General features: G+C 53.3%; 8 protein-coding genes across 8 annotated transcripts; 1 reads left to right on the forward strand and 7 right to left on the reverse strand.

Moving 5' to 3' along the window:
* Positions 1–255: 255 nt before the first annotated feature.
* Positions 256–2,657, reverse strand: J4E92_007282 (uncharacterized protein; the record flags this gene model as incomplete). Its single annotated transcript, XM_051498645.1, has 4 exons — positions 256–1,449; positions 1,497–1,765; positions 1,813–2,416; positions 2,469–2,657. The coding sequence occupies 4 exons, from the start codon at positions 2,655–2,657 to the stop codon at positions 256–258; spliced, it is 2,256 nt and encodes a 751-aa protein (XP_051350919.1).
* An 832-nt stretch (positions 2,658–3,489) lies between these two features.
* J4E92_007283 (uncharacterized protein) lies at positions 3,490–5,443 on the reverse strand (the record flags this gene model as incomplete). Its single annotated transcript, XM_051498646.1, has 2 exons — positions 3,490–5,309; positions 5,356–5,443. 2 exons carry the CDS (start codon positions 5,441–5,443, stop codon positions 3,490–3,492), a joined length of 1,908 nt encoding a protein of 635 aa, XP_051350920.1.
* Positions 5,444–6,253: 810 nt separating this feature from the next.
* Positions 6,254–6,972, reverse strand: J4E92_007284 (uncharacterized protein; the record flags this gene model as incomplete). The annotated part of the gene is made up of 2 exons (XM_051498647.1): positions 6,254–6,758; positions 6,806–6,972. The coding sequence occupies 2 exons, from the start codon at positions 6,970–6,972 to the stop codon at positions 6,254–6,256; spliced, it is 672 nt and encodes a 223-aa protein (XP_051350921.1).
* Positions 6,973–7,381: 409 nt separating this feature from the next.
* Positions 7,382–8,706, reverse strand: J4E92_007285 (uncharacterized protein; the record flags this gene model as incomplete). Its single annotated transcript, XM_051498648.1, has 4 exons — positions 7,382–7,564; positions 7,610–7,783; positions 7,831–8,212; positions 8,267–8,706. 4 exons carry the CDS (start codon positions 8,704–8,706, stop codon positions 7,382–7,384), a joined length of 1,179 nt encoding a protein of 392 aa, XP_051350922.1.
* Positions 8,707–11,975: 3,269 nt separating this feature from the next.
* On the reverse strand, positions 11,976–12,739 carry J4E92_007286 (uncharacterized protein; the record flags this gene model as incomplete). Its single annotated transcript, XM_051498649.1, has 2 exons — positions 11,976–12,209; positions 12,272–12,739. The coding sequence occupies 2 exons, from the start codon at positions 12,737–12,739 to the stop codon at positions 11,976–11,978; spliced, it is 702 nt and encodes a 233-aa protein (XP_051350923.1).
* Positions 12,740–13,727: 988 nt separating this feature from the next.
* Positions 13,728–15,998, reverse strand: J4E92_007287 (uncharacterized protein; the record flags this gene model as incomplete). Its single annotated transcript, XM_051498650.1, has 2 exons — positions 13,728–13,915; positions 13,970–15,998. The coding sequence occupies 2 exons, from the start codon at positions 15,996–15,998 to the stop codon at positions 13,728–13,730; spliced, it is 2,217 nt and encodes a 738-aa protein (XP_051350924.1).
* Positions 15,999–16,358: 360 nt separating this feature from the next.
* Positions 16,359–17,546, forward strand: GPI8 (glycosylphosphatidylinositol anchor biosynthesis; the record flags this gene model as incomplete). The annotated part of the gene is made up of 2 exons (XM_051498651.1): positions 16,359–16,876; positions 16,943–17,546. The coding sequence occupies 2 exons, from the start codon at positions 16,359–16,361 to the stop codon at positions 17,544–17,546; spliced, it is 1,122 nt and encodes a 373-aa protein (XP_051350925.1).
* Positions 17,547–18,183: 637 nt separating this feature from the next.
* On the reverse strand, positions 18,184–22,092 carry J4E92_007289 (uncharacterized protein; the record flags this gene model as incomplete). Its single annotated transcript, XM_051498652.1, has 3 exons — positions 18,184–19,089; positions 19,138–21,686; positions 21,936–22,092. The coding sequence occupies 3 exons, from the start codon at positions 22,090–22,092 to the stop codon at positions 18,184–18,186; spliced, it is 3,612 nt and encodes a 1,203-aa protein (XP_051350926.1).
* Positions 22,093–22,794: the final 702 nt, after the last annotated feature.

The following is a 22,794-nucleotide window of genomic DNA, read 5'->3' on the forward strand; positions in this document are numbered from 1 at the left end:
TTCTCGACTATTGATTCAGGCATATTTGTAGGCAGGGCGAACGATGTACAAGCGATGATATTACAAGAGTACTTAGCATAGCACAACCACAACACAGCGTAGCATTACAACCAAGCATAGCAAGCAAATCGTATTTCATGCATAACATATCCAATTTTCAACCGCTGAGGAGAAGAAAGGAAAGTGGTATCTTTAGTACTAACGCACAAGCAAAACCGACACGCCGCTCATCCAAACGACCATCACGACCAAAAACTACTTGGTATACGAGCGCTCTTTCCTTCCTCCCATTGTCAGGCCCTCGCCATCTTCGCCGTCATCCCAGCTTCCTTCTCCGCTACTCCTTCTTTTCCTCGTCCTTTGTTTGACACCATCTGTTAGCCTTCTCTTCACCTCATCGAGGTTACCGTCAATAGTACTGAAAGGCTTGAGCTGGAAGCCGCCAAGGTTCGCACTGCTGCTATTCCTGCTACGGCTCTTCTTCGGCGTCTGCGGCCGACTAGAGAAGAAGTCTTGGTTGGCGAGGTCGTGAAACGATTCGTTGCGTGGTATCTCGTTGATGGATCCGGGTGAGGTGGGGTAGTCGTAGGTTTCGATGTCCTGGCCTGCTTCTCTTTCCGCGTCTTCGTCCGACTTTTGCGGTGGTGTGCGGGGACGCTCTTGCTTGACGAAGGGATCCTCGACGATGCGTTTCGAGTGAAAGTCCTCGTACATCTCCGGACCGAGTTCGTTGATGATGTCGTTCACACGCTGCGCGAGGTTCTCACGGCGCTCTTGTAATTTGACTAGTTCGTTGTTGGAGAAGGGGTTCATCATCTTCCAAAGGGGACCGAGGGACTTGAGGATATCCATAGCGACTTCGCCGAATCGGAGAGCGCCGTATGTGAGGGTGACGTAGACGACGAGTTGGGGGATGATGAGCCAGCGCTTCTGAATGCCAGCGGGAAGATATCCGTTGCATTGGTTGTAGGAGTACCAGTAGAGTCCCAAGCAAACATACCAAGCGTAAGCTGTTGGAGCGGCAGCCATGGCAACAAGAAGTTTCCACGTAGCCATGACATCTCTGGCTTGAACCTTGACGTTTGATGCAGCGAGTGCCTCTCTGGCCTTCTTGATCGAGACAACCTTAGTGACAATGAAGACCAAGCTGAAGAGCAGAGTTCCGGGAAGGACTAGCATGCTCAGGAAGAGCAGCTTTCCAAGACGGTAGAAGAAAAGCCCAAATGCCGTAATAGGATGCATCTTGGCGTATTGCACCTGGTGATCCCGGAGGCCGAGCGCCTTAAGCTTGCCATTGTAGGTGGTGACTTCCTTCTTGAGTTCGACGATGCGAGGGTCGTCTTTGTAGCGTTCATAACCCTGGACGAGGCGGCGATTAAGTTCCACGATCCTGGGAAGAGGAAGCTTCGTGCCTTTGGAGTTGTAAAGGCGGCGCACAGCTTGGATAACCTAAAAGAGTCAGCATTGCAAAAGCGTATGGGGTGTGTTCTACATACCATAAGCGTATCGTAGTCAGGTGTTGTGACCGTAACAGAAATGAGACCCTGACGAATGGTCTCCAACATCTCGCCGATGGCCTCACGTCTCCCAGGGCCATCGAACTTCTGAGCTAGCTCAGGTGGAACGTGGATGGGCGTGCCGAACTCGATGACGGCCCTTGATCGGAACTTGTGGGCGTGGAAGTAGTTCATGCCGACGGGGATAATGTTCAGATTGCAGTCTGGTTTCGTTTGCACTGTACCGAGCGCCATGATAGCAACACCAGCTGGATAATGTTAGTACATGGAAATCTTACGATGTGGGATAACTTGCCTTTCAGAGGAAGAAGATCAGTTCTGTCGTGACTACCGCCCTCAGGGAAAATACCGATGCTTCCTCCGTGGTGGAGAACCGCATGTACCGCGTCGTAAACTTCTGTCTGATCGAGCTTGGGCGCTACCTGGAAGGGAGTTCCCTCGTAACCATCTGCGATACCCTTCTTCGCATTTGCGCCGTCCACGAATGTGCCGTCCTTGGTCATGTCGTTTCGCCCAGTCATCTGCTGCATGGCAACACCTCCCTTGAAGCCACGCTTCAGCCTGATCTCTTCCGGGCCCTTGATCTCGAGTATCTCAGCGGTCGCCGCCTTGTTGTCGACTTTAGGCAGTACGAGGGAGCCGCCGACCTGGAATTTCTTATCTTCAAAGTTGGTGCCCACACCCCGAACAAGCGTCGGGTCGTTGATGGGATCGGGGAGGTATATCTTGCCCTCTGCAGGCTTCGTCATGTCCATGGCTCTTCCTACAGGCACGACACCTGTCAAGCCAGCCATTGCGCCTACGAACTTGCGCTTCATCGATTTATCAGCGATTAGGAACTGGATTCGGCGGTCGGATTCTTTCTTTACGACTCTCATCAACATGAGAGGGTCGACAAACTGCCATCTGTTAGCATACATCCTGGAAGAGTAGCGTCGCAACATGTCCTACCTGATTCGCATGCGGTGCGCACACGAAGATAACGGGGCCTTCCTTTGGCACCTTCCAACTACTCCTAGGATGTACTTCTCGGAAGAAGAGCTCCACCAGGATCGAGAACGTCCACAAGAAGGCATCGTACACGTATTTATTCATGACGGCGAGCTTCTTGCCCTTCGCATCTCTCTTCTGGGTCGCCATGGCGGCTACCTAAACCACGATTATGCTGCCGGCGGATGTAAAGAATATGGTATGCGCCGCCAGGAGGGCGAAGTTGGTGTAGCCTCCTATGGCTGGTGGTGCGTATCCGTCCGCGGACGCGATGGCGAATGCGACAGAAAACGAGGGGTGACGAGGCACGAAATGCGCGCACGGCGATACAGGGTCGCTGGCAATGAAGCTGCGTTGAAAGCTACAGTATTGTCTCTCGTTAGCATCAGAGCGCAGGCTCAGACATGTTGTCACGCACCTTCACGTTCTAGCACTTTCTCTACGTAGGTCGCGTGCAGAAGAAGAACATCAGGCCACAGTAAATGGAAGTTCCGAGTCTGCGCGGACCTGGATAGCCGATACCCGACGGGCGCTGGCTCTGCTGAGGAAATCAAGCTTTCAGCAGCGCATATCCGCAGCGCTATTTTCGTTGTTGAGCTCGGATATGTGGAGGGTTGCAGATAGGGCCGGGGAAGTGGGATGGTTGCTATGTCATCGCACATTAATTGTTGGCGGCCCTTTTCTAGTGGGGTAGGAGCCAGCTGAGCCCGCTCCACAAAATGTCACAGCTGAGGATGCGCCACACCGATGGAGGTATCTGGCAGAAGTTTACCTACATTGTTAGCTATTAGAATCACACGTTGATGACTGAGTCAAAATCATAATCTCACATGCGGATAGTTCAGATGAAAGGACCATTATACATTCCGATCTATCAGAGGGTGCCGTCAAGCAGCCCGGGAATATGGTGGTCTATAAAGCAAGAAGGGTATATATGTACAGTAAAGAAGATGAAGACAAGATGCAATGTGCAGATTAAGGCTTACACCATAGCAAAGGCCATCGCTGCCACCAACACGGTGACAGCAGAGGTGCTGACGGTGAGGGCAGAGCCAGCGCCGAGGAACTGCTCTGGAGATGTCGGGTTGGGCAAGCTGGTATTAGCAGCGGGCGCCGACATCAACGTGGTAGTAACAGGAGGTACAACCGGAGCTGGCGAAGAGTCTACGACGAGGCCCGTGGTTGCCGATGCTGCCGGTACGTAGACAGTCTCGGTCACGCTGGGCGTGCAGCTGCTTGTCGCGGAGGAGCGAGCGAGGGTCACAGTCCGAGTCACGCTGCGGGCGCAGCTGCTGGATGAGCCTCCGTTGGACTGACTAGCAGGCTTGCCTGAGGCCGAGGGTTGAGAGCTTGAGACTGATGTGCTTGTTACGACGACGACTGATGAAACAACCTGTGTGGAGACAGGAGCTTCATCAGCCTCCGGGAACTTGGGAACGATGTTGTGGTTGTCGTTCGAAGGCGCCTCGGTGGATGGGGCCTTGCTGGGTGCAGGGGTCTCGCTGGTGGCGCTTGAGGAGGGAGTAGCTTCGCTGGCAGCTGGGACTTGACTAGACATAGAGGTGGCTGAAGAAACGGCGTCGCTTGTCGCAGGAGCAGATGATGGGGCCGGCGTAGAGCTAGGCTTGGTGGAAGGGCTGCCCGATGGCTTCGGCGCGCTGTTGCCCTTTGCAGGCAGGGTACCCTTTTCGATCATCAAGAGTGCCTGGGTGACCTCCAAGGCCGACAGCTGCTGGCCGACGCCAGAGGTGCCGTCCCAGCTTCCAGTGTACCACTTGCTGCCGCATGTGACGCCGTCAGTACCTCCAGAGCAGGCCTTGGCGGCACCGACAGCGGAAGCCTTCAGCAACGGCACAATCTTGTCCTTGGTGAAAGGAGCGACCATGGCAGTCTTAGCAATGAAGCGGGAAAGGTATGCCTTGAACGATTGCTGATCGAGGTTGCAGTGTCGGCCAGATTCGCCCGTCTCGCAAGCCCACTCGTACATGATGTCTGTGGCGTTCTCGTAAGGGCTGAAGAACAGCACTTCAGCGTGATCCAGGAAGCCGGAAGTACGATCCTTCCAGGTGCTCTCGCCGTTGGTGTAGTCGTACATGAAGGCCGATCCATGGAGATACATGGCATTGTTGTAGCTCCACTGGGTCTTGTCGGCGACTGTGGCGCAGTTGGTCTTGTCGTCTGTGCCATCGAACACCTCGTACTTGTCGCTGATAAGTCCAACCTTCTTTGTCCAGTCGTAGATTTTGACAGCCCAATCCGCGTACTTTTGCTCGCCAGTGTAGCGAGCAAGGCGCGCACCGAGAGCGAAAGCGCAGCCGTTGGAGATTGAGTTCTTGTAGTTGTAGCCGTAGCTGTTCTCAGGGTACACCTGCCACTTCAGTCCTCCACCGCAGCTTGTCTCGTCCCAGCGTCCGACAATATTCTCGAAAGCGTTGGTCACGACCTCGAGGTAGCTCGCAGGCGCATCTGCGGGATCGGGGAACTGGTATTCGACCGCGCTCATAACGGCAAGCGCCCAGAAAGCCTGGTCATCATTGCCAGTTTCTCCTTTGCGGTAGGAGAGGATGAAGTCGTTGTCGGGGCCGTAGTTGGCGGTCAATGCCTCTTGGAGCGTCTTGACGTGTGAGTCGTCGCCGGTGAACTGGCTGTACTCGATCATGCCGCCCCACGCGGCGCCACCCTCCCACCAGTAGTGGGGCTTGGGCCAGACTCCGACACCCTCGATGGACGTGCCTGTGGCGTTGCCCTGGTACATCGACATCAGCCCGTACGCATATTGTCGAGTGACGGCGAGGATTGACGCTTCTGAAGGTTAGCTTTGTAGCGCGGTTGCTGCGAATATCCTCACCTTCATCCTCGGGGTCGAACTTGATACCGCCGGCGGTCGCTGTAAGGGCACTGAGGAGCACTGCTCCAGTAGTGGTAAAGTACTTCATATTGGTTGAGAAACGAATGAGTAGAGTTCAAAAGAAGGTAACGACAAGAAGTCGGGAAGAGAGAAAGGGAAGAAAAGAACGACTGTATAGCGCCGAGGCTGCAGAATGTGAAGGAGAGCAAAGCACGCATGGTGAATGCCGGGAGTAGGGCTTATCTAAGATCGAACTCGCGTGGACCCATATTTCTTTCGGTGAAGGCAGCCGGGGAAGGAGCGCGCGGGTGCAGCAGGGATTGGGTAAGCGGGCGTTTCGAAACGCAGGAACGGATTCGGTGTCGGCCAATGGCTAACTAGCACGCATGTTTCAGGTCGGGCGGCTGCGCTGCTTTTGGGCCTCCATTTTGGCGCCACTGTACGGTCGTCCGGGCGGCTTGTCCTTCATTATTTGGCCTCCTCAAATCCCTTGTGTTCACTGGCCGTGCCGACGTGCTGTTGCTTTGCTATTGTTTGGCTGCTAAGAAAAGATCGTCGCGTGTCGCAGTGCTCTCACGACCAACACCAGGACCGACTGCACGACTATCTCTTACGCTACGGATGATCAGCTAGAGGTACACTACCCGCACGAATGAGGGGCGATCGGGGCCGTCGTAGTGCTAAGAGCGCGGGGATCATCACAACCATAAGCAACAGGAAAGAGTGTTGAATAATGAAAGTCAGCTTACGGACCCATGGCTCGTTCATGAGGCGGAGTTTAATCAAAATCCCCCAACTCATGCCTCGGCCCGTCTGCGATCATGCGCTGAGGCGTCTCGTCCCAGGTCTACCCAGAACGCCCCCATATATGAATAGTACGCGAAAGTAACACAGCCACTCAGTTGACCCCCACAAGCCTCTTCTCCTTCTTGTCCTTCTCTGATTCGCGCAGTGCGGCGATCTCCTCTCTGGTCATGTTGTACGATGCGTTGACTTGGTTGAACGGGTTTTCGGGGTGCTTCTCGAACTCCTTGCGGATTTGGTCGATCTTCTGCTGTCGTCGTAGACCCTTCTCGTCCTTCATCTCGTCCAGTCTTCGCTCCTCAAACGCAGCGTATGCGGCCTTGAAGCGCCTCTCGGGATGGCGGTCCACCTTGTCCTGGCTGTTGCCTGTGATATCCAGAGCGTCGAGCGCGTTGTCGATACCGGTGGCGTTGAGCGCGCCAGGCTTCGCGTCGAAGGAGCCGAGCGCTGAGTCGATGCCGCCCCCGCGGGGCTTCTTCTCGGCTTTGGGGTTCTTGCCCTTGGGCTTGGAGGGCAGGGAAGCCTCCTCTTCGCGGAGCAGGGCTTCCTTCTCAGCCTTCTTACGGGCTGCTTCAGCGGCCTTTTCTGCTGCGGCCTCGCTACGATATGTTAGCTACTGCGTAAGTAGGGGCGAAGATGCACATACGCCTTTGCATTTGACTTTGCGCCCTTGTTCCATTCCTCTGCCTCGGCCTTTTCAGCTTGTTGGTTCTTTGCAGCCTGCTTTGAGGCAGCGGCGTCTGCCTTGCGGGCCTGCCCTTGTGCCTTCTTCGAGCCCCCTCCATCGCCGCCGGCAGCGCCTTTTTTCGCCATTGTGTCGTGAGGTATGCGGGGTCGTATCTGTGTCTGCAGTGGATGAACGTGTAGTGCGGCTATCTCGACGTGTGGTGTGTTGTTGTGCGTGAGTCAAAGTTTGGTATGCGGCGCCTGACAGCGGCTTGCGGGCATCAGCGGGGCACAATGGCGTCAGACAACACCGACACGCGTGAATGACTAAGCGACACTGAAGGCTCTTTCCACGCGTACAGCAATACTCGCGAATGTCTTCACCCTTAATGTTCAGATGAGATGCAACTCCCAGGATTCCGCAACTCTCTCTACATATACTTCAGGGATAAAGAACACATCGACAAAGAGAGGTTGACTGCTTGCAGAGCCTGCATTTCTGTTCATTGAGTATCTACCTTGCCACACCTCATGGTCGGATGCAAAGAGAGGACTGTTACACAATCCCCTCTTCTTTCTCTCTTCTTATGTGCTCTCTTCTCGCTCGCATCGCGTTACCTGGAGTGAGCTGCTTCAACCCGAGCCATGGCGAGTTAATGGGACTGGGGCCCGTGTAGATGAAGATGTCGTAGAGGAAGCCTCCAAACGCGCAGCCAAGGAATGGTGCCACCATGGGAATCTATACATGGTAAGCAAGAGCTATTAGTGTCATCAGAAGACCTACCCAGAAGTAGTAGCCACCAGCGGACCACACCTCATGACCATACCCGACCGCATAAGACATCAGCCTTGGGCTGAAGTCACGAGCGATGTTGATCGCATAACCTGTCTGCCAGCCGAAGCAAGATCCCAGCCCGAAGATGAGGAAGAACAGGCAAAGTGGGAACCATTTGTCGGACTATAGCAAAGTCAGTACTATCCATCAATGATTCCTATCGGCCATACCTTCGGAACACCGTTATTGCTCGGGTCCTTCAGCGCGAAGATTACGAACATCAGCAATGTACTTGCGATGAATTCTGAGAAGAACTGGCTGGTCTTGGTAAGAAACGGCTGTGGATAAGTGCAGAAGATATTCGCAGTAGCCTTCTCAGCCGGAGGCACTGTTCGCATCTTTCCGCCCTCGAACCAGTCGATGGAGCTGATGTAGTTCGCGTATACGATTCCAGAACCAACGAACCCACCAAGCATCTGTGCAGCGAAGTACATCGGGAATCGTCGCCACGGCAGCTGACGAAAGATGCAATTACTGAGAGTTATCGCCGGGTTGAGGTATGCGCCAGAGTCGCCTGCTACGTACAGACCAAGCATGACGCCCAGACCCCAGCTTCTCAATGTTAGCATACCTCGCAATCTTGCAACACCTCGGCGCTCAACTTACCCCCAGTTGATCGACTGATACTGTCCAAAGCCATTACCACCCGGCGCCGTGGTCTGCCCCGTCGAAAGCAAGACCTGCGCAACCGCTCCATCACCGAACATAACCATTATAGCGGTGCCCCAGAACTCCGCGAACGGCTCCCTCATCACCGTCCGTATACGCGACCACAGCAACTCCGAGGCCGCGCCGTGATCATGCTCTTCGTCGATGGGTGCTTGAGGATGCAAGCCAAGTACCGATCGCTTTCGTTGTGCGCTCGACGACGTTCGATGGGCCGAGAGTTCAGAGTTGGTAGAATGCGCCGAATGCTGTGTCTGCGCTTGGGTCAAAGGCGTGGCGCTCGTACCAGACGTAACACTGTGTAGACGATCATCAGAGCGGTCGTCTGCCCAATCCCGTGTGATTGACGGCCCTGGGGCCATGGGTCCTTGAGCAGTCATGCTGAACGCACGCCAAAGCAATACAAAAAGGAGATGAACAGCCAAAGCCAAAGCCTGTGGAGCCTCAACACCAGTATCAACGTGAGAAGAGTACTAGCAAATTCACAATAGACAGCATACTAAGCGGACCACGACTGCTTAAGCATGTCTCGCCCATGCCCTCGGCTGCGTATACCCAGTATGCTAGAAGACGTCACAGCATGATCTCCCATCACGATGCCAACGCCATTGGAAGCCGATCTCGTACTTCCCCTCATTTCTCCTAGTCAGATCTCCCGGATTAGGGGGAGGGTGCCCGCGCCATAAGCTTGGGTTGGACTGTTGTGCGCTAGGCATGACGTCTGTCAAGGCTGGGGGCGTTATTTCCGTAGGAGGGGCTGGGGAATGGGATCTTCATGGGGTTGTGGGATAGTGTGGTCAATTTGCGATCGAATACATGTGGTTTTGGATATGTAGCATTGCTATAGGTAAAATCGGATTGAACTGATGCCCCGTTATTCCCGATGAAAGAAGTGGGCTCTGAATCTGGGGTGCAGATGCGTCCACGGGTCCGGCGATCGCGATGCCCTGTTAGCGCGAAGTTTGTCAACCACCATGTAGTCAATATTCGCCCATTGACCGCCTGTCCCGTTCTCCTATTTTCATGTCTTCAACATGTTCTTCTTGACAAGTCACTCACTTGAAATGCGCCTTCCGTTTCGTTGATCGGTACACTCACAAGGCTGAGATATGCAGATAAGCACGTATGATGTCATCAGGATGCGCATGAGGTCGCAGCTGCCTTGTCGCACTTCTGCACTCATCTACAACCTACTTACCAAAATCTCAAACTTTCGTCTCGTTCCGACTCAAAGTATATCCATAATCTTCATGGCGGCTGATACTCTTCCAACTCAGCATCATCCGTATGTCTAAGGAGTCCTAGTGCCGCACCGGTCCACATTGGCTAGTAGCCACGTTATCCGCACGTAAAACCTAACTCGCGTGGTCGCATAACGACTTCAATCTCATCTGATACGCCATCGAGACATGGTACAGTGCGTACTTTGCCAATCAGTCGCGGACGCGATAGAGAAGAAGAACAAAACGTATCCCGGAGAGTACGTGTGGGAATTTCGAGATGTCCGGCAGAATGCCGGGTGCGTCACATGCCAGAAAATAGCGCAAAAGATCAAAAATCTAGCGCAGGCCGAATGTGAAGGAGACTGGACCGGTTATGTTTCGTATGGGCAATACCGGGGGGAGTACTTGTGGCATTTGGCAGTCAGTGGCGACAGATTCGAAGAGTTGTCAACTTCCTATAATACCTACGGCATGGACTTTGCTGAAATTACGGACCCGCTCGAGTTTTCCCTGTTCGACCAGGAAATCAATATCGAGGGCATCAAGAAGTGGATCAGTAGATGCGAAAAGAACCATGCGGGCATATGTCATACCATCACGAACTCAGGGACTAAGATACCGGATGCCACGGACTTGCGGTTTATTGACGTTGAGAAACTTTGCCTCGTGAAGCAATCGGGGCATGACGGCGACTGGCGATATGCCGCCTTGAGCTATGTTTGGGGGAAGGCTGTCGATCCTTTCCAGACAACGAAAGCCAATGTCGAAGCTTTGAGCAAGGAATATGCGTTCGACCTCCCTTGTAACCGCACTCGCCTCTCCAACACTATCATAGACAGTGTATCCCTCGTACGCGCTCTAGATCTTCGGTACTTATGGGTGGACAGATTCTCTATTGTGCAGGATGATGAAATTACGAAACCTCATCAACTGGCCTCCATGGCATCTATATACACTAATGCGTACGTCACTATAGCTGCTACAGAGGGGGAAGATAGTGACTACGGGATACCTGGAGTCAGTAAAGAGCGACCACGGAAACCACTCTCTGAGGTACATAATTTTGGTCCCAGCTGCCGCGTCCAGGAGCCATTGCCTGAATCTGAACCACAAAGTACGATGTATCATGACCGCGGCTGGACTTTTCAGGAGTGGACATTTTCGCGTCGCTTGATCGTTTTTCATGATCAAATAGTGTCTTGGATTTGCGGAGAGTCCAGAGAATCAGAACGCAAGCAATATGGGTGGAGTCGGAGTCGGTACAGCACTCCTACGAAACTGTCGCGGTCGACCTGGGAAACGTATCCTAATTTCAAAGGATACTGTGATGCTGTTGAAGTCTACACCAGACGGAATCTGACATATCCTGAGGATATCCTGGCTGCATTCAACGCCTTCATGACTGTGCAAGAGCGCGCTATGAAAAGCAGATTTCTATTTGGCATACCAGAACTCTTCCTTCCCAACATGCTTTGCTGGCATCATGGTGAAGGCACTCTTCAGCAAAGGCGAACGGATTGTCACGGCGACATCTTGAAAGCTCTCCCTTCCTGGTCGTGGGCGGGTTGGGATGGCTCTATCAACATGCATTCTGTCGAAGCATCCTGCCAACTGGCGACAAGAACGTTCCTCTGCTCTTTTCTTCAATACACTCAGCTCATCGACTTGTTCAAGGTCATAATCGAACCACAAGGCGAGCGCAGGGACCATGTGAAAGATCTACACCACTATGAAACCCTTGGGTTGACTAATCTAGTGGGGTACGGCTCTCATCTACCTATCAGATTTGATAAGTACCCCGTGGTACAAGAGGATAGTCCGGAAAGCTTGAAAGCCGAATGCGTTCTTTCTACTATTCTTGAATTCAGAACTCGGCGACTAATCGCTTCTCTATCTGAGCACAATCGCAACGACCTGGACAAAAGGACGCCTATTCTGATAGGCCCTGGAGGTCAGCTAATGGGTATTTTAGATGTCGACATCTCACTGAGTGGACTTCAGTTACTTCAACACGAAGTTGAACTTATCTGTATTGGCGTGGATAGGCCTGTGTGCACTGAACATGCTCGACTGCGTGACCTTTGCTACGGACAGGTCTTCCGAATGAGGTGTCCACGGGAGTGTTATGGAGGTTTTGATGAAGGCACGTTCGTGATCCATGCACCAGCTTCAAAATGGCAGTTCCTGGCTTACCATGTTCTCTGGATCGAGTGGGAAGACGGGATAGCATACCGCAAAGCTATAGGACATGTGTGGAAGGATGAATGGGATGCTGCAGACACGGAAGAGGTCGACATTCGACTAGGATAATCGACTCATGGTGGTACTGTACTGTATTGGTATCTTCCCGGCTGCTCTTTCACAGCGCGAACTCCAACGTCATCAGGATGCGAGACGACGACAACGACTCACCCCGCCGCAACTATCTACTCCATGCGCTCTCCAGGAGCCAACATCTCCTCCTCGGAGTCAGACTCGACCTTGTCAGGAAGCCTTGTCTTCCTCAACTTCTTCTCAACCCTCTCCATCGCCTCACCCCCAACCGGCATGTCGGTGTCTATGGCCAGCTCGGCGGCCTTGGTGTTGTCCCGCTCGGACTTGCGGCGGCCGTTGTACTCGGACTTGCGCTTCCTTGTCGCCAAGACATCTTCTTCGTTCATCTATATGTCGTTAGCATTTGTAGTTTGCAATCGAAATATCTTCAAAAGAAAAGATGACTTACCTCAAGAGGATGCAGCAGATCGCGAATCACCCTCACCACATCGACCACAGTCATCAAGTCAAGGTCCTTCTTGAACCTCTTGTTGATGTTCCTCAATTCTACCGCCGAATTGATCTGGCTGCCCATGTAGTCGCCCTGGCCGTGCGTAAACTCCGACAAGACTGCCAGTGTGGCCAGCAGGCGCAAGTCCCAAGTCGCCGCGTCACCGGCCGGGCGGAATGTACGTCCACCGTACATGGGAGGGGGAGGGGGGAAGGAGGTCATGTCGACGCCCCAGTTCTCTTCGATGAGTCCGAGGGAGGCGGCGGCGGGGTGTGTAGTGCCCAACTTGTTGCTGGGGATGCTGTCGAGCGTGTCGAGGAGGTCACGTACGCTCCTGGGTTCCATGGTGACTTGCGGACCGTCGAAGGGCTCGCCGCGAATCATGTCGCGCTTCTCGGTGCGGGAGAGATCGGAGAATGTAGACATGATGTATACAAAAAACGCTTTGAAGTGATGATAGCTTAATTGTATGTGGGTGGCTAAAGGAAGCAGAATTACGACCAGAAGAAAGTTTTATATGGCCTAGGCTCCAGTGCGTAAAAGTTCTGTAGTGAAGGAGAGTAGTGAATTCCCCTTCACGCTCAGATTCACTGCCTCTTCACGCCAAATTTCCACACTCACTGCGACTACAATCAACGTATACTCACGCACTAGTACTAAATCAAGTAAGAGCAAAAATGACGCCACCTTCAAGTCTGAGTGAAGGCGAGTGAAAGACATCAAAGTGAGCAAAAAAGAGCAAAAATAAATAATCACAACACTGCGGTAGACTATGAGGATCGAACTCACTCACCGAGATGGCTGTTATCAACGGTATTCTCAAGGTCAACCCAGGAGACGCATCCAGGGATTATTAGGCCATTCGGAGTCGTGTTGTGATGGAGTATTGCTGAATTTAATATAATATATAGACATATTGCAAGTCGTGGGCGGGTTTGTTGTGGGGAGATATGGGTCGAAGTGAGAGCAAACGCTGTGTTGTGGGATGTGAGTGCAACCACGAGAATATGACGCACTGGCAAACACGGACCCCAGTCAAGAGGCTGTCGCTACTTTATGGATTGACGGACAAGAGATGCCGATAGAGCGGGGAGTATCTCATCTCAGTCCCAGGCGGTGGAGGTGAGTAGACAACAGAGCGAGGAGGATGTCAGTGCGACCCCCAGCAGCGGAGGATTAGGATATAATGGACATTGAGAATGACATGGTGATGTAGCATACTCACTTACCCATGCAGAATGTGTCGAAAGACACTAGGGTTCATCATGCGCGACCCCCAGCAATGGAGACTCATGAAACACAGAGCGTTGAAGAGAACATGACAATGGGACATACTCACTTCGCTATGCAGGATCTGTCAAGAGACACCAGGCTACGTCACGCACCAGCTAATTTGATATGGTTGAGACGCGCCTTACAAATGAGGTACCTTGAGACTCGCCAGCAACAAGTTCACGATACTGAACAGTCCCTCGCCGAGAATTAACCCACTCGCAAGCACAATGATTGGCGTCTCGCTTCGACCTTTCCAGCGCCGCCACCATAGACTGAGCAGACCGCCAATCGTACGCGCCAACGTGAAAGAAGGCGTGTTGTACATGCCTACGCGATGAGTTAGTTTATGGGATATGAGAAGTAGAAGGGCGACAAGCATACCGACAGCGACAGCGATACCACCAGGCACAAAGTCAATCCACCACCCACTAAGACCTCTCTGCTTTCTGTTGTTACCCCAGACTCTGACCATCGTACCCACGGCGAAGATGATAGCCGCCCCACTAGCCCATTCCTTGACCATGGGTGGTAAGCCCTTCCCTGTCACTAATCGCGCAGTAAAGACCCATACGTATCCCGTCGGCACCTCGAAAAGGCCACCAGGAATGGTGTATACGTTAGTGTAGAGCTTATACACGACAGCAGATAGTACCGCGCCAACTGCAGACCCAATCATCTGACCCCAGAATTGCGCATTTGGCGCAGCGCCGAGAAGATGGCCGCACTTGAGATCCTGCAATAGATCGCCTGCTTGTAGCGCCGCAGACTCAGAGATAGCGCCCGCGACAAGGTTGATGATGACGGCATTCTTGGCGCCAGGACCCGTAGTCGGAGTGACGAGCGCGAAGACGAGTTGTGTGAGCTTCGAGATACCAGAGACGGGATTGAGATCAGTTTCGCCAAGTGCGCGTACGCCCATGACGGACAGGAGGAGCGCCAGTACCAGCGATAACAACGTAAGGCGGAAGGGGATGAGGTTGGGGAACGACACGTGGACCGCGATAACGCAAAGGACCAGTGACGCGATAAGACCGATGATGGTGGTGCGGTTCGAGACGAGGTGCTCTGGCGGCGCGTCAGGCTCGTTGCCTTCAGCCAGGTGCTGCTTGATCGCTTCCAAGGGATTGACGGACGTACCGTCGCTGAGCTGAGTATATTGTGGCTTAGACGTGATGTTGAGTGTAAAGATCTCCTTCCAGGTATGCGACTGGAAGTTTTCTTTCGCGGTGGGGTAGTAGGCTTTGGCGATCGTGACAACGGGGCGTAGAAGAAGCCATCCTAAACTGACTAGGGAGTCTGCCAACATGATGGCGAGAGAAATCCAGACGATCCAGCCTTTGGATCCGTTGGTCCAGTCTGATACTGGCCCTGGTGCCCACTCTTTGTGCTTTGCGAGAGGCGAGAGAATACCCCAGCCTATGATTGCACCGAGTAGCATGTGTAGTGTAGTAGCAGGACCCATGATGATGCCTTGTCCAACATACGCAGGTGAAGGGTTCAGAGTCCAGAGCCAGTTCTGCGCCAAAGAAAGGCCGAAGACGGGTATGTCGTGAAGCTGCGGGAGGAAGTACGATACGACAGTGTATAGCGCGGATCCGCCGAAAGAGATCAGTAGTAACCTGATCTTCGATCTCCAGTCTCCGTCTTCTCCGAGCTCTTGATCTGGGTCCTTCAAGCTGTCGTCCATGGATGGCCTGAGGTCATGCTCTTCTCGCTGCGCGCTTGAACCTTGCAACAGGCCCTGTGTCTCTCCATCGCCGGACCGATCGTCCCCGTCCTGGACTCCTTCACGGGCCATCATCGTCTTCGATTTCTCATCGCCATGTAGCACTCTGATTAGAAGCGCAGTCGCAGTACCACTAGGGAACTTCAGCTTCTCTCTGATGATCATCTCTTTCCGCAAGGGCACTGCAAACACTACCCCAAAGAAGCAGATGCCAACAGACCATACTATTAGTTTCCAAAGACTGATATCCAGCGGTCCGTTCTCTTCAGGCGTCAACAGATAGTTTAGCGCAGGGATTACACCAACAAATCCACATCCGAGAGGCATGGTGCCGACCGATCCAGCGACTGATTGAACCAAAACATTCTCCACCGGCGTGAACGGCAATTTGAGCGTCCTGGCAACGACCTTGAAGTACGCAAATCCGATCAGAGCAGAAGGCATAGCCATGCCAGAAACCCAACCCGTCTGCAGCCCAAAGTACATGTTGGAAAAACATATCACAACACCAATCGCCAAGCCCACCAAAACACCCCTCAGCGTGAAGTTTTGTGGCTGATCTGCCTGCTCAGCCAGGTACCTGCGGGCACCCGTCGTACTGCGACCGAGCGCATGACCATCCACTTCTTCACCATGCCCTGCTCTTTCGTTTTCCATCGATGCGGATCCCCGGTCTGGAGCCATCCTCGAGATATCCTGGAGCTGAATCGACTCAGCCAGCGTGAAGACGAGGAAGGCGCATTCGGGAAGAAAGGGAAGAGGTCAGAAGGTCGTTGATGGGAAGATAACGGAGTCTTGACAGGGTATGGCGTGCTTGGGCATGTGCACGCGATGATGCAAGGCGATCTGCTAGCGTGGGGCGGATCCACACGTGACAGCCGGCTGTTATTGGCGCGAGTGAATTGCTTATCTCCGATTTGTCAGATTGCGCCAACACTCCAACGTGCATCGCGAACTGCTGACAGGGGCGCGTCGCGGGTCCGCAATACGACGTCAAGAACCCTCTGAACTGCCCGCCGATCTAAAAACGACATTGGCTTCACGATGAAGTTCTCCGCCGCCCTCCTGCCTTTACTGGCAGCTCCCTTCGTCGCCAGCGAACACACATCCAACTGGGCGGTCCTCGTCTCAACATCACGCTTCTGGTTCAACTACCGCCACCTCGCCAATGTCCTCTCGCTATACCGCACCGTCAAGCGTCTCGGGATACCCGATTCGCAAATCATTCTCATGCTGCCTGACGACATGGCATGCAACCCGCGCAACGCCTTCCCCGGAACTGTCTACAACAACGCAGACCGAGCCTTGGACTTATACGGCGACAACATCGAGGTGGACTACCGGGGCTACGAAGTCACAGTCGAAAACTTCATTAGGTTGATGACGGACAGAGTGGGCGAGGACATGCCACGAAGCAAGAGGTTGATGACGGACGAGCGGAGTAACATCCTCGTGTACATGACTGGGCATGGCGGAAACGAATTCCTCAAGTTTCAAGACGCAGAGGAAATCAGCGCCTTCGACCTTGCAGATGCATTCGGACAGATGTGGGAGAAGAAACGGTACGCCCACCCCTTCATCATCTCCACCCCTTCGGCCCAAAACCATCTACTAACACCCCCACCCAGCTACCACGAAATCCTCTTCATGATAGACACCTGCCAAGCCAACACCATGTACTCCAAATTCTACACCCCCAACATCCTCGCGACCGGCTCCTCGGAAATCGACCAATCCTCCTACTCCCACCACGCCGACAACGACGTCGGCGTCGCTGTCATCGACCGCTACACATACTACAACCTCGAGTTTTTGGAAAACCAGGTCAAAGATCCGACGTCCAAACTTACCATGGGCGATTTGTTTGATAGCTATGACGAGGAGAAGATACATAGTCATCCTGGTATACGGTATGATCTTTTTGAGGGAGGGGAAAGGGCAGCGAGGGAGAGGAGGGTGATGGATTTCTTTGGGAATGTGCAGAACGTGGAGGTTGAGGGGAGGAATGAGACGGGGTGGGTACGTGAAGCGGGGAGCGCGGTTAAGCTGGCGAAGTCGCATGATCAGAGTGTGGGGAATGTGAGTACGGAAGAAGTACCGCACAGAGCGCGTACAGAGGGGGCTTGGAAGGTGGATGAAGAGCAAGGGTGGACGAAGCAGGCGTATGGAGCTGCAGCTTTGGTGGGTTGTGCGAGTGTTTGGCTTGTGGGCAGTTGGATCGAGTCTATGTAGTGTCGCAGAGACTTGTGGTCTTCCATATTTTTTGACGTTAATGATACCCAGCATCACAAATCTTCATGATCTGAACTATGCTACTGGACGCCAGGGTTTGTTCTGGATGGGATTGTTAGGTTTGAGCTGATGTTTATGTTGGCATGAACTTGAGTGGATAATTCCAAATTGCGTGGCAAGGATAAGCCTAAAAGATGCGTCCTCAAGATCATTTCACGACATCACATTACATCCTGTAAGAAACCGTGATGAAGCGCTCCATTGCTACTTTTCCACTATGCGTAGAACCCGCGAAAAGGAAACTCCATAAGGTATCGTATGCCGTTCTCCGTGATCCATGCTATGCACCGAAACTCCTCTAAAGAACATGAAACCAATCTCAATTCATTGCGATCACATAGCATCGTGTATCGCGCCGTGTCGCGTGAACTCCACATGTATTGCCCGACGATCGAACCCCGCTGAAAGGAATAAGCCCAAACCCCTGCAGTCTGCATTGGCAACATAAACGAACGTTGGCGGGTCCTTGACGCAATGCACACTCCTGGGTTATTCTCATCCGTTATCCGTTGTAAGTCGGTGTTCAATTTTGCCCAGTATGGGGTGGTCAACGGAGAGATGCGCTCAGCCCCATCTCCTAGTACATGGCAGACGCGTTCTCCGCCCCACCATAAGCCGTTTCCTTGAAGCCAGCGGGAACAGTCCATCCATGTGTTTGGCAGGCACGTATGTACGCGTCGACCGCCTCCATGACACCGTAGTCTCCAGGAGGGCCTTGTTGTAGACGAGCCGGCTTGGGGTCCAGACTGGAGATTGCCATGCGTACTTGGAGGAGAATAGACTCGATGGAAGAAACAGCGCTCCAGCCATCGTTAGTGAGAAGCTCCATGCACATGGCACCACCACCGGTGACGTGACCTCCTCCACCCATAGTGAAGGGTAGGAAGCGAGGTCGGATGACACGGACGAATGGTGGGCTCATGGGATAGTCCTTGCCAAATCGTAGCTCCAGTACGACGCTCTTGACTTTCTTTGACTTCATGTCTTTTGCAAGTGGTAGAGTGGGGTCGAATGAGTGCAATTCTACGATCCACTGGTAGATGTTCTCAGTCTTCTCCTCGTCAATGTGCCAACCTAGCTCATGCATGGGTTCCTTGTTCTGGATCTTGACAAGGTCCTTGAAGTCCTTCATCAGACGCCTCGTAGCGGCGGTTGTCGCCCATGCAGGCTCCTGGAGTTTGGGAAGCTTCTCGTAGTCAAGCTTTCCAGGCTCGTAATCGGTCAGAGGTTCACTGGATGATGACTTGCCAAAGATCTTGGACGAAAACGACGCGATCGAGGCCGCGACCTTCGACTTGCCCTTGTCGCTGATTGAGTTTGGCGTGGGAAGAGGGTCCGTCTCTTGGAAAGACTTGTGCTCATCTTCACCGTCAAAGATGATGCGATCTTCTTCAAGGGTTGCGACACTGGCGGCGTCGTCATCATCGTCAATCTCGATGGGATCGTACTGTGTCTTCCCTGAAGCCTTCTGCCGCTTGTGACCCTGTGTGTCTGTCAGCAAGTGCGCAGTAGCATGTGGGGCACAACTCACTCCAGTAGACTTCGCCTTGGGACGCCGAGAAGCAGCAATAGCGTGGATCGGGATAACGAGGTCGCCTGTCACACCACGAGGCGTGCGGATCGGATCCTGATCAACGCAAAGAAGTGGCTTGCTACCCGGATCTATGGCTGTTACGTTATCGGCGCGTGTCTTTATAAAGAGGTAGCGGGTCTGGATCCAATCAAGCTGAGCGACGACCAGATGCGGAGTCTGGCTCACATATTCCTGCGGAGCGTTGACGATCTCGTTTAGAGCCAAGGTCTGTTGAACCTTCAGCTCGCTCATTGACCAAGCCGCGCCGTAGGACATCGACGAATAGCCCAAGCTGGTATTGACATCAGGAGCGTGGTAAACGCCATTTCCGAAAGCGCGTCCGTGAGCGGTCTCCTTGAAGTGAAGACCCTCTCGGATGATGGTGTGCCAGTTGTGGATAGGGCTGCCATGCCACGCGAACAAAGTTGGGAATTTGAGGCTGAGGCGGTTAGTAGTGTCTCGTACTGCCTGGATGAACATTCGCTCCTTATCAGGAGCACCCATTGCGAACCGGAACTGCGCCCAGCCCGCCATGCCATAAAGACGCTCCTCCGATTTGCGGCTGTTTGAAGCATCTTCTTCGTTATCCACCTGCAGGATGCAGGCTCGATTCGAAGCGATGACCCAACGCAGTATTCCAAGGACGGCAGGCGAAAGACGGTCAACCCAAGCACTCAGAGAGGACTGCGATTTCCGCAAAAGGTACTTTCTCATTTCTTCGACAGGCGGTAGGAGATCGAGAAGTGATGCAATGACTCGCGGCTTCTCGATGTCGGCCAAATCGTCGAAGTTGGTGTTGTAGATGTAGAAGCTTGCGGACTTAAACTCGTTTTCTGGGACTGGCCGCGGGGCTGACACCTTCGGTTTTGATGTAGCTGGCTGTGCCATGCCGTATGCATCCGTCGGTCCCTCGATGGACGGGATGACAGGATTTGAAACCTTGACTGATGGATACAGAGATGCATCGATCACGCGGCAATGCAGAGCTTTGGTCGGCTCATCATCTGTCCGCATAACGATCCATTGGCCCTTTGATACAGGACAAGCTTCCCTCGCGTTCTCAAACAGCATCTCAAGATTGGCCGCGTTGTATCGCACACTCAACGCAGCTACTGGAGGTGTACTGTCGGCTTGCGGAGGCTGTTGTGCGGGGTCTTGGGTGACATAACGATAGTGGGTACTGATAGGTATGTAATCCTTCTCATTCGTTATCGGTGGTGGAACTGCCAAACTAAGACCAGTTGGAAAGTCCCTCAGCCTGCTGGCACGCGCACTAGCGTAGCAGAAGCTGATTAGGAGGTCGACGACTTTGGGTTGTGAGACAATCTCATGCTCGATACTCGGACCAAAGCCTAGCGACATGTACTGGTACAAACACAGCGGATTGTCACAAACATAGGGCTTGATAGCTTGTAGGTCATCAGGCATTCTACTGAAACAGATCAGGCAGAACTCGGTACATCGGACGAAATGCCGTAGCACGAATTGCATCCCTACCAGAGGTAGAGAATGCTCTTGACCATGTGAAGATGTAATGTGATCATCGGTAACAATCTTCGGCCATGTATTGCCGGCACGCTCGTCGTCGTAGTACTTGTCGTGTGAGGCATCGTGATCCGAGTGTGATGCATGAAGCACTTGATCGTTGTAGAATGATTCAGCACCATGCCATGGCATACCCCCGTAGCGGTACTTCAGGAGCATGTGAAAGCGCTGTTCCAATAGCTCGTTTAAGGGCCTTGAGATGAACGAATTCCGAAATCCCTTGGGTAACTCTGGAGAGACGTTTTGAGAATCGCCTTGTTGTGACGCTTCCCGTCGCTTCTCCTCCTCTTTGCTCAAGACTGTGAAGGCAGATATAGCTTCCTGCATGGTTGGCTTGTACGTCGTACAGACACCGATGCGGATGCCGAAGTTCCGTCGAGCTTGGTGGGCATCGTAAGACCTCAGATCGTCCATGCTCTTGTAACCTGACGGATAATGAAAGACCGCGACAAGGTATTCCGATGGCTCGACCTGCCATGCTTGCATGGCCTCTTCTGAGATACCGAGTTTCGAGATGCGAATGGACAGGGAGACATAGCATCCTAGACCATCCATCAAACCTCCGAGATGTCCAACCTTGAACCCTTCGCTCTTGGCAATCAAGAGGTCATTCCGGACACGCTGTCGGAAAGCAGATGTAGCTTCTGTGTAACCTCCACCCGACATAGCACCACCGTCGGTCGCAAGTCGCGGCTTCGGCATCACGTCGTCGTCACCGGGAAAGTACTCGTCTTCTTCGTCCTCTTCATCGTCGAAGTCTTCAAACTCCTGAGAGTCGAGCATCTGCTGGTCCCCATCCCGGTCGGTGGACTCCAGTCGGGTAGAAACGAGCTCCAAAATCTGGGAAACGGTCTTTGCGTAGGTAGCGTCAGCGATGCTGTCGAGGGCAGTAGCGACGCCAGCAGAAAGGTTATCGGCGCCGAAGATCATGCATGTATGGCCAGTAGGGTAATCGGATACTTCTGTACAGTCTGTTAGCTATGTTCCGTCAAGGTAATGCAGACAGGCTGGGAGTTCCAGGCGGTAGGGGTCTCGCCATCAGGGCGACTAGTATTCGTGGCGCCTGTGTCTGCATACACGATAGTAGACCTTGATAAGCAGACACGTCCTAAGCCAACGAGTGTTGTAACTCAAAATAATCTTGTAACATGCGACACGAATTGTAGCCATCCCTAGTGTCGCGAGCTACGCATGTACCGGAAGTAGCTTACCTGGAACAAGCGCTGAGATCTCTAGCTGCTGGCCATCTGCGAGGCACATGAAGGTGAACTCGCCATCGTCACCACCAGGGCGCACATTTGAGATGCCCGCAATCGAAAGTCCCTCTGCGGCCTTTTGCAGATCGGCTTGGAATTGCCGCCGCGGCATTTTGGCGCGTGTGTGAGAAGGGTTGCTGGTGTCGCGAAGTGTTTGCGTGTGGTAATGTTGCTGTTTGCACGGTAAAGCTGGCGCGGATTGCGATCGGTGGTTGAGCGAGTGGGCTGCGGCGTAGTGCAAATCCGGTGGAGAGGCCGACTTTTGAACTCTCCAGGGCTGAAGATCGTGAATTAAGCGGAAACTGCCTAGATAAGGGTCCACGGGTGACGTCGAACCGCGGTATTCGGCGTGAGGTAGCAAACGCTGGACGGCTTAACCTTGGAAACTAGGTAATCGCGCCCACGAACAGCTAACGACGGACGACGAGGAGAAAGAGACGAAACAGAAGAGCGAGAGGAAGAACAGCGACTGGCGACCCTACCTCACAGGCTCTTGGCAGACTAGAATCCGTGAAACGCACCTGGGCAGTCAGTCCATGGTGGTGGTGGAGGACGGGCCCTGTTGCCTGGGAAGAGTGGGTAGGGACGGAGTAGTGTGGCTCAGTCCAAGCTCCAGCCCGCATCTTGCAGGCGGGCAACTGCAGGGATGATAGCTATGCCATCCATTTCAGCAATTACCACTGATATCATAGATTCCATCTCAAACAAAGAGAAAGTGAATAGCAAACACAACGACGTACGCGGCGCACCCAGGACGTGGAAGATGCCGGCCCCTCCCCCACAATTACCTAGTTTCCCTCTCCCGCACCTAAAG

The sequence above is a fragment of the Alternaria infectoria genome (genome assembly GCF_024043175.1).
Source record: "Alternaria infectoria strain BMP 0036 chromosome Unknown scaffold_12, whole genome shotgun sequence".
Lineage (NCBI taxonomy): Eukaryota > Fungi > Ascomycota > Dothideomycetes > Pleosporales > Pleosporaceae > Alternaria > Alternaria infectoria.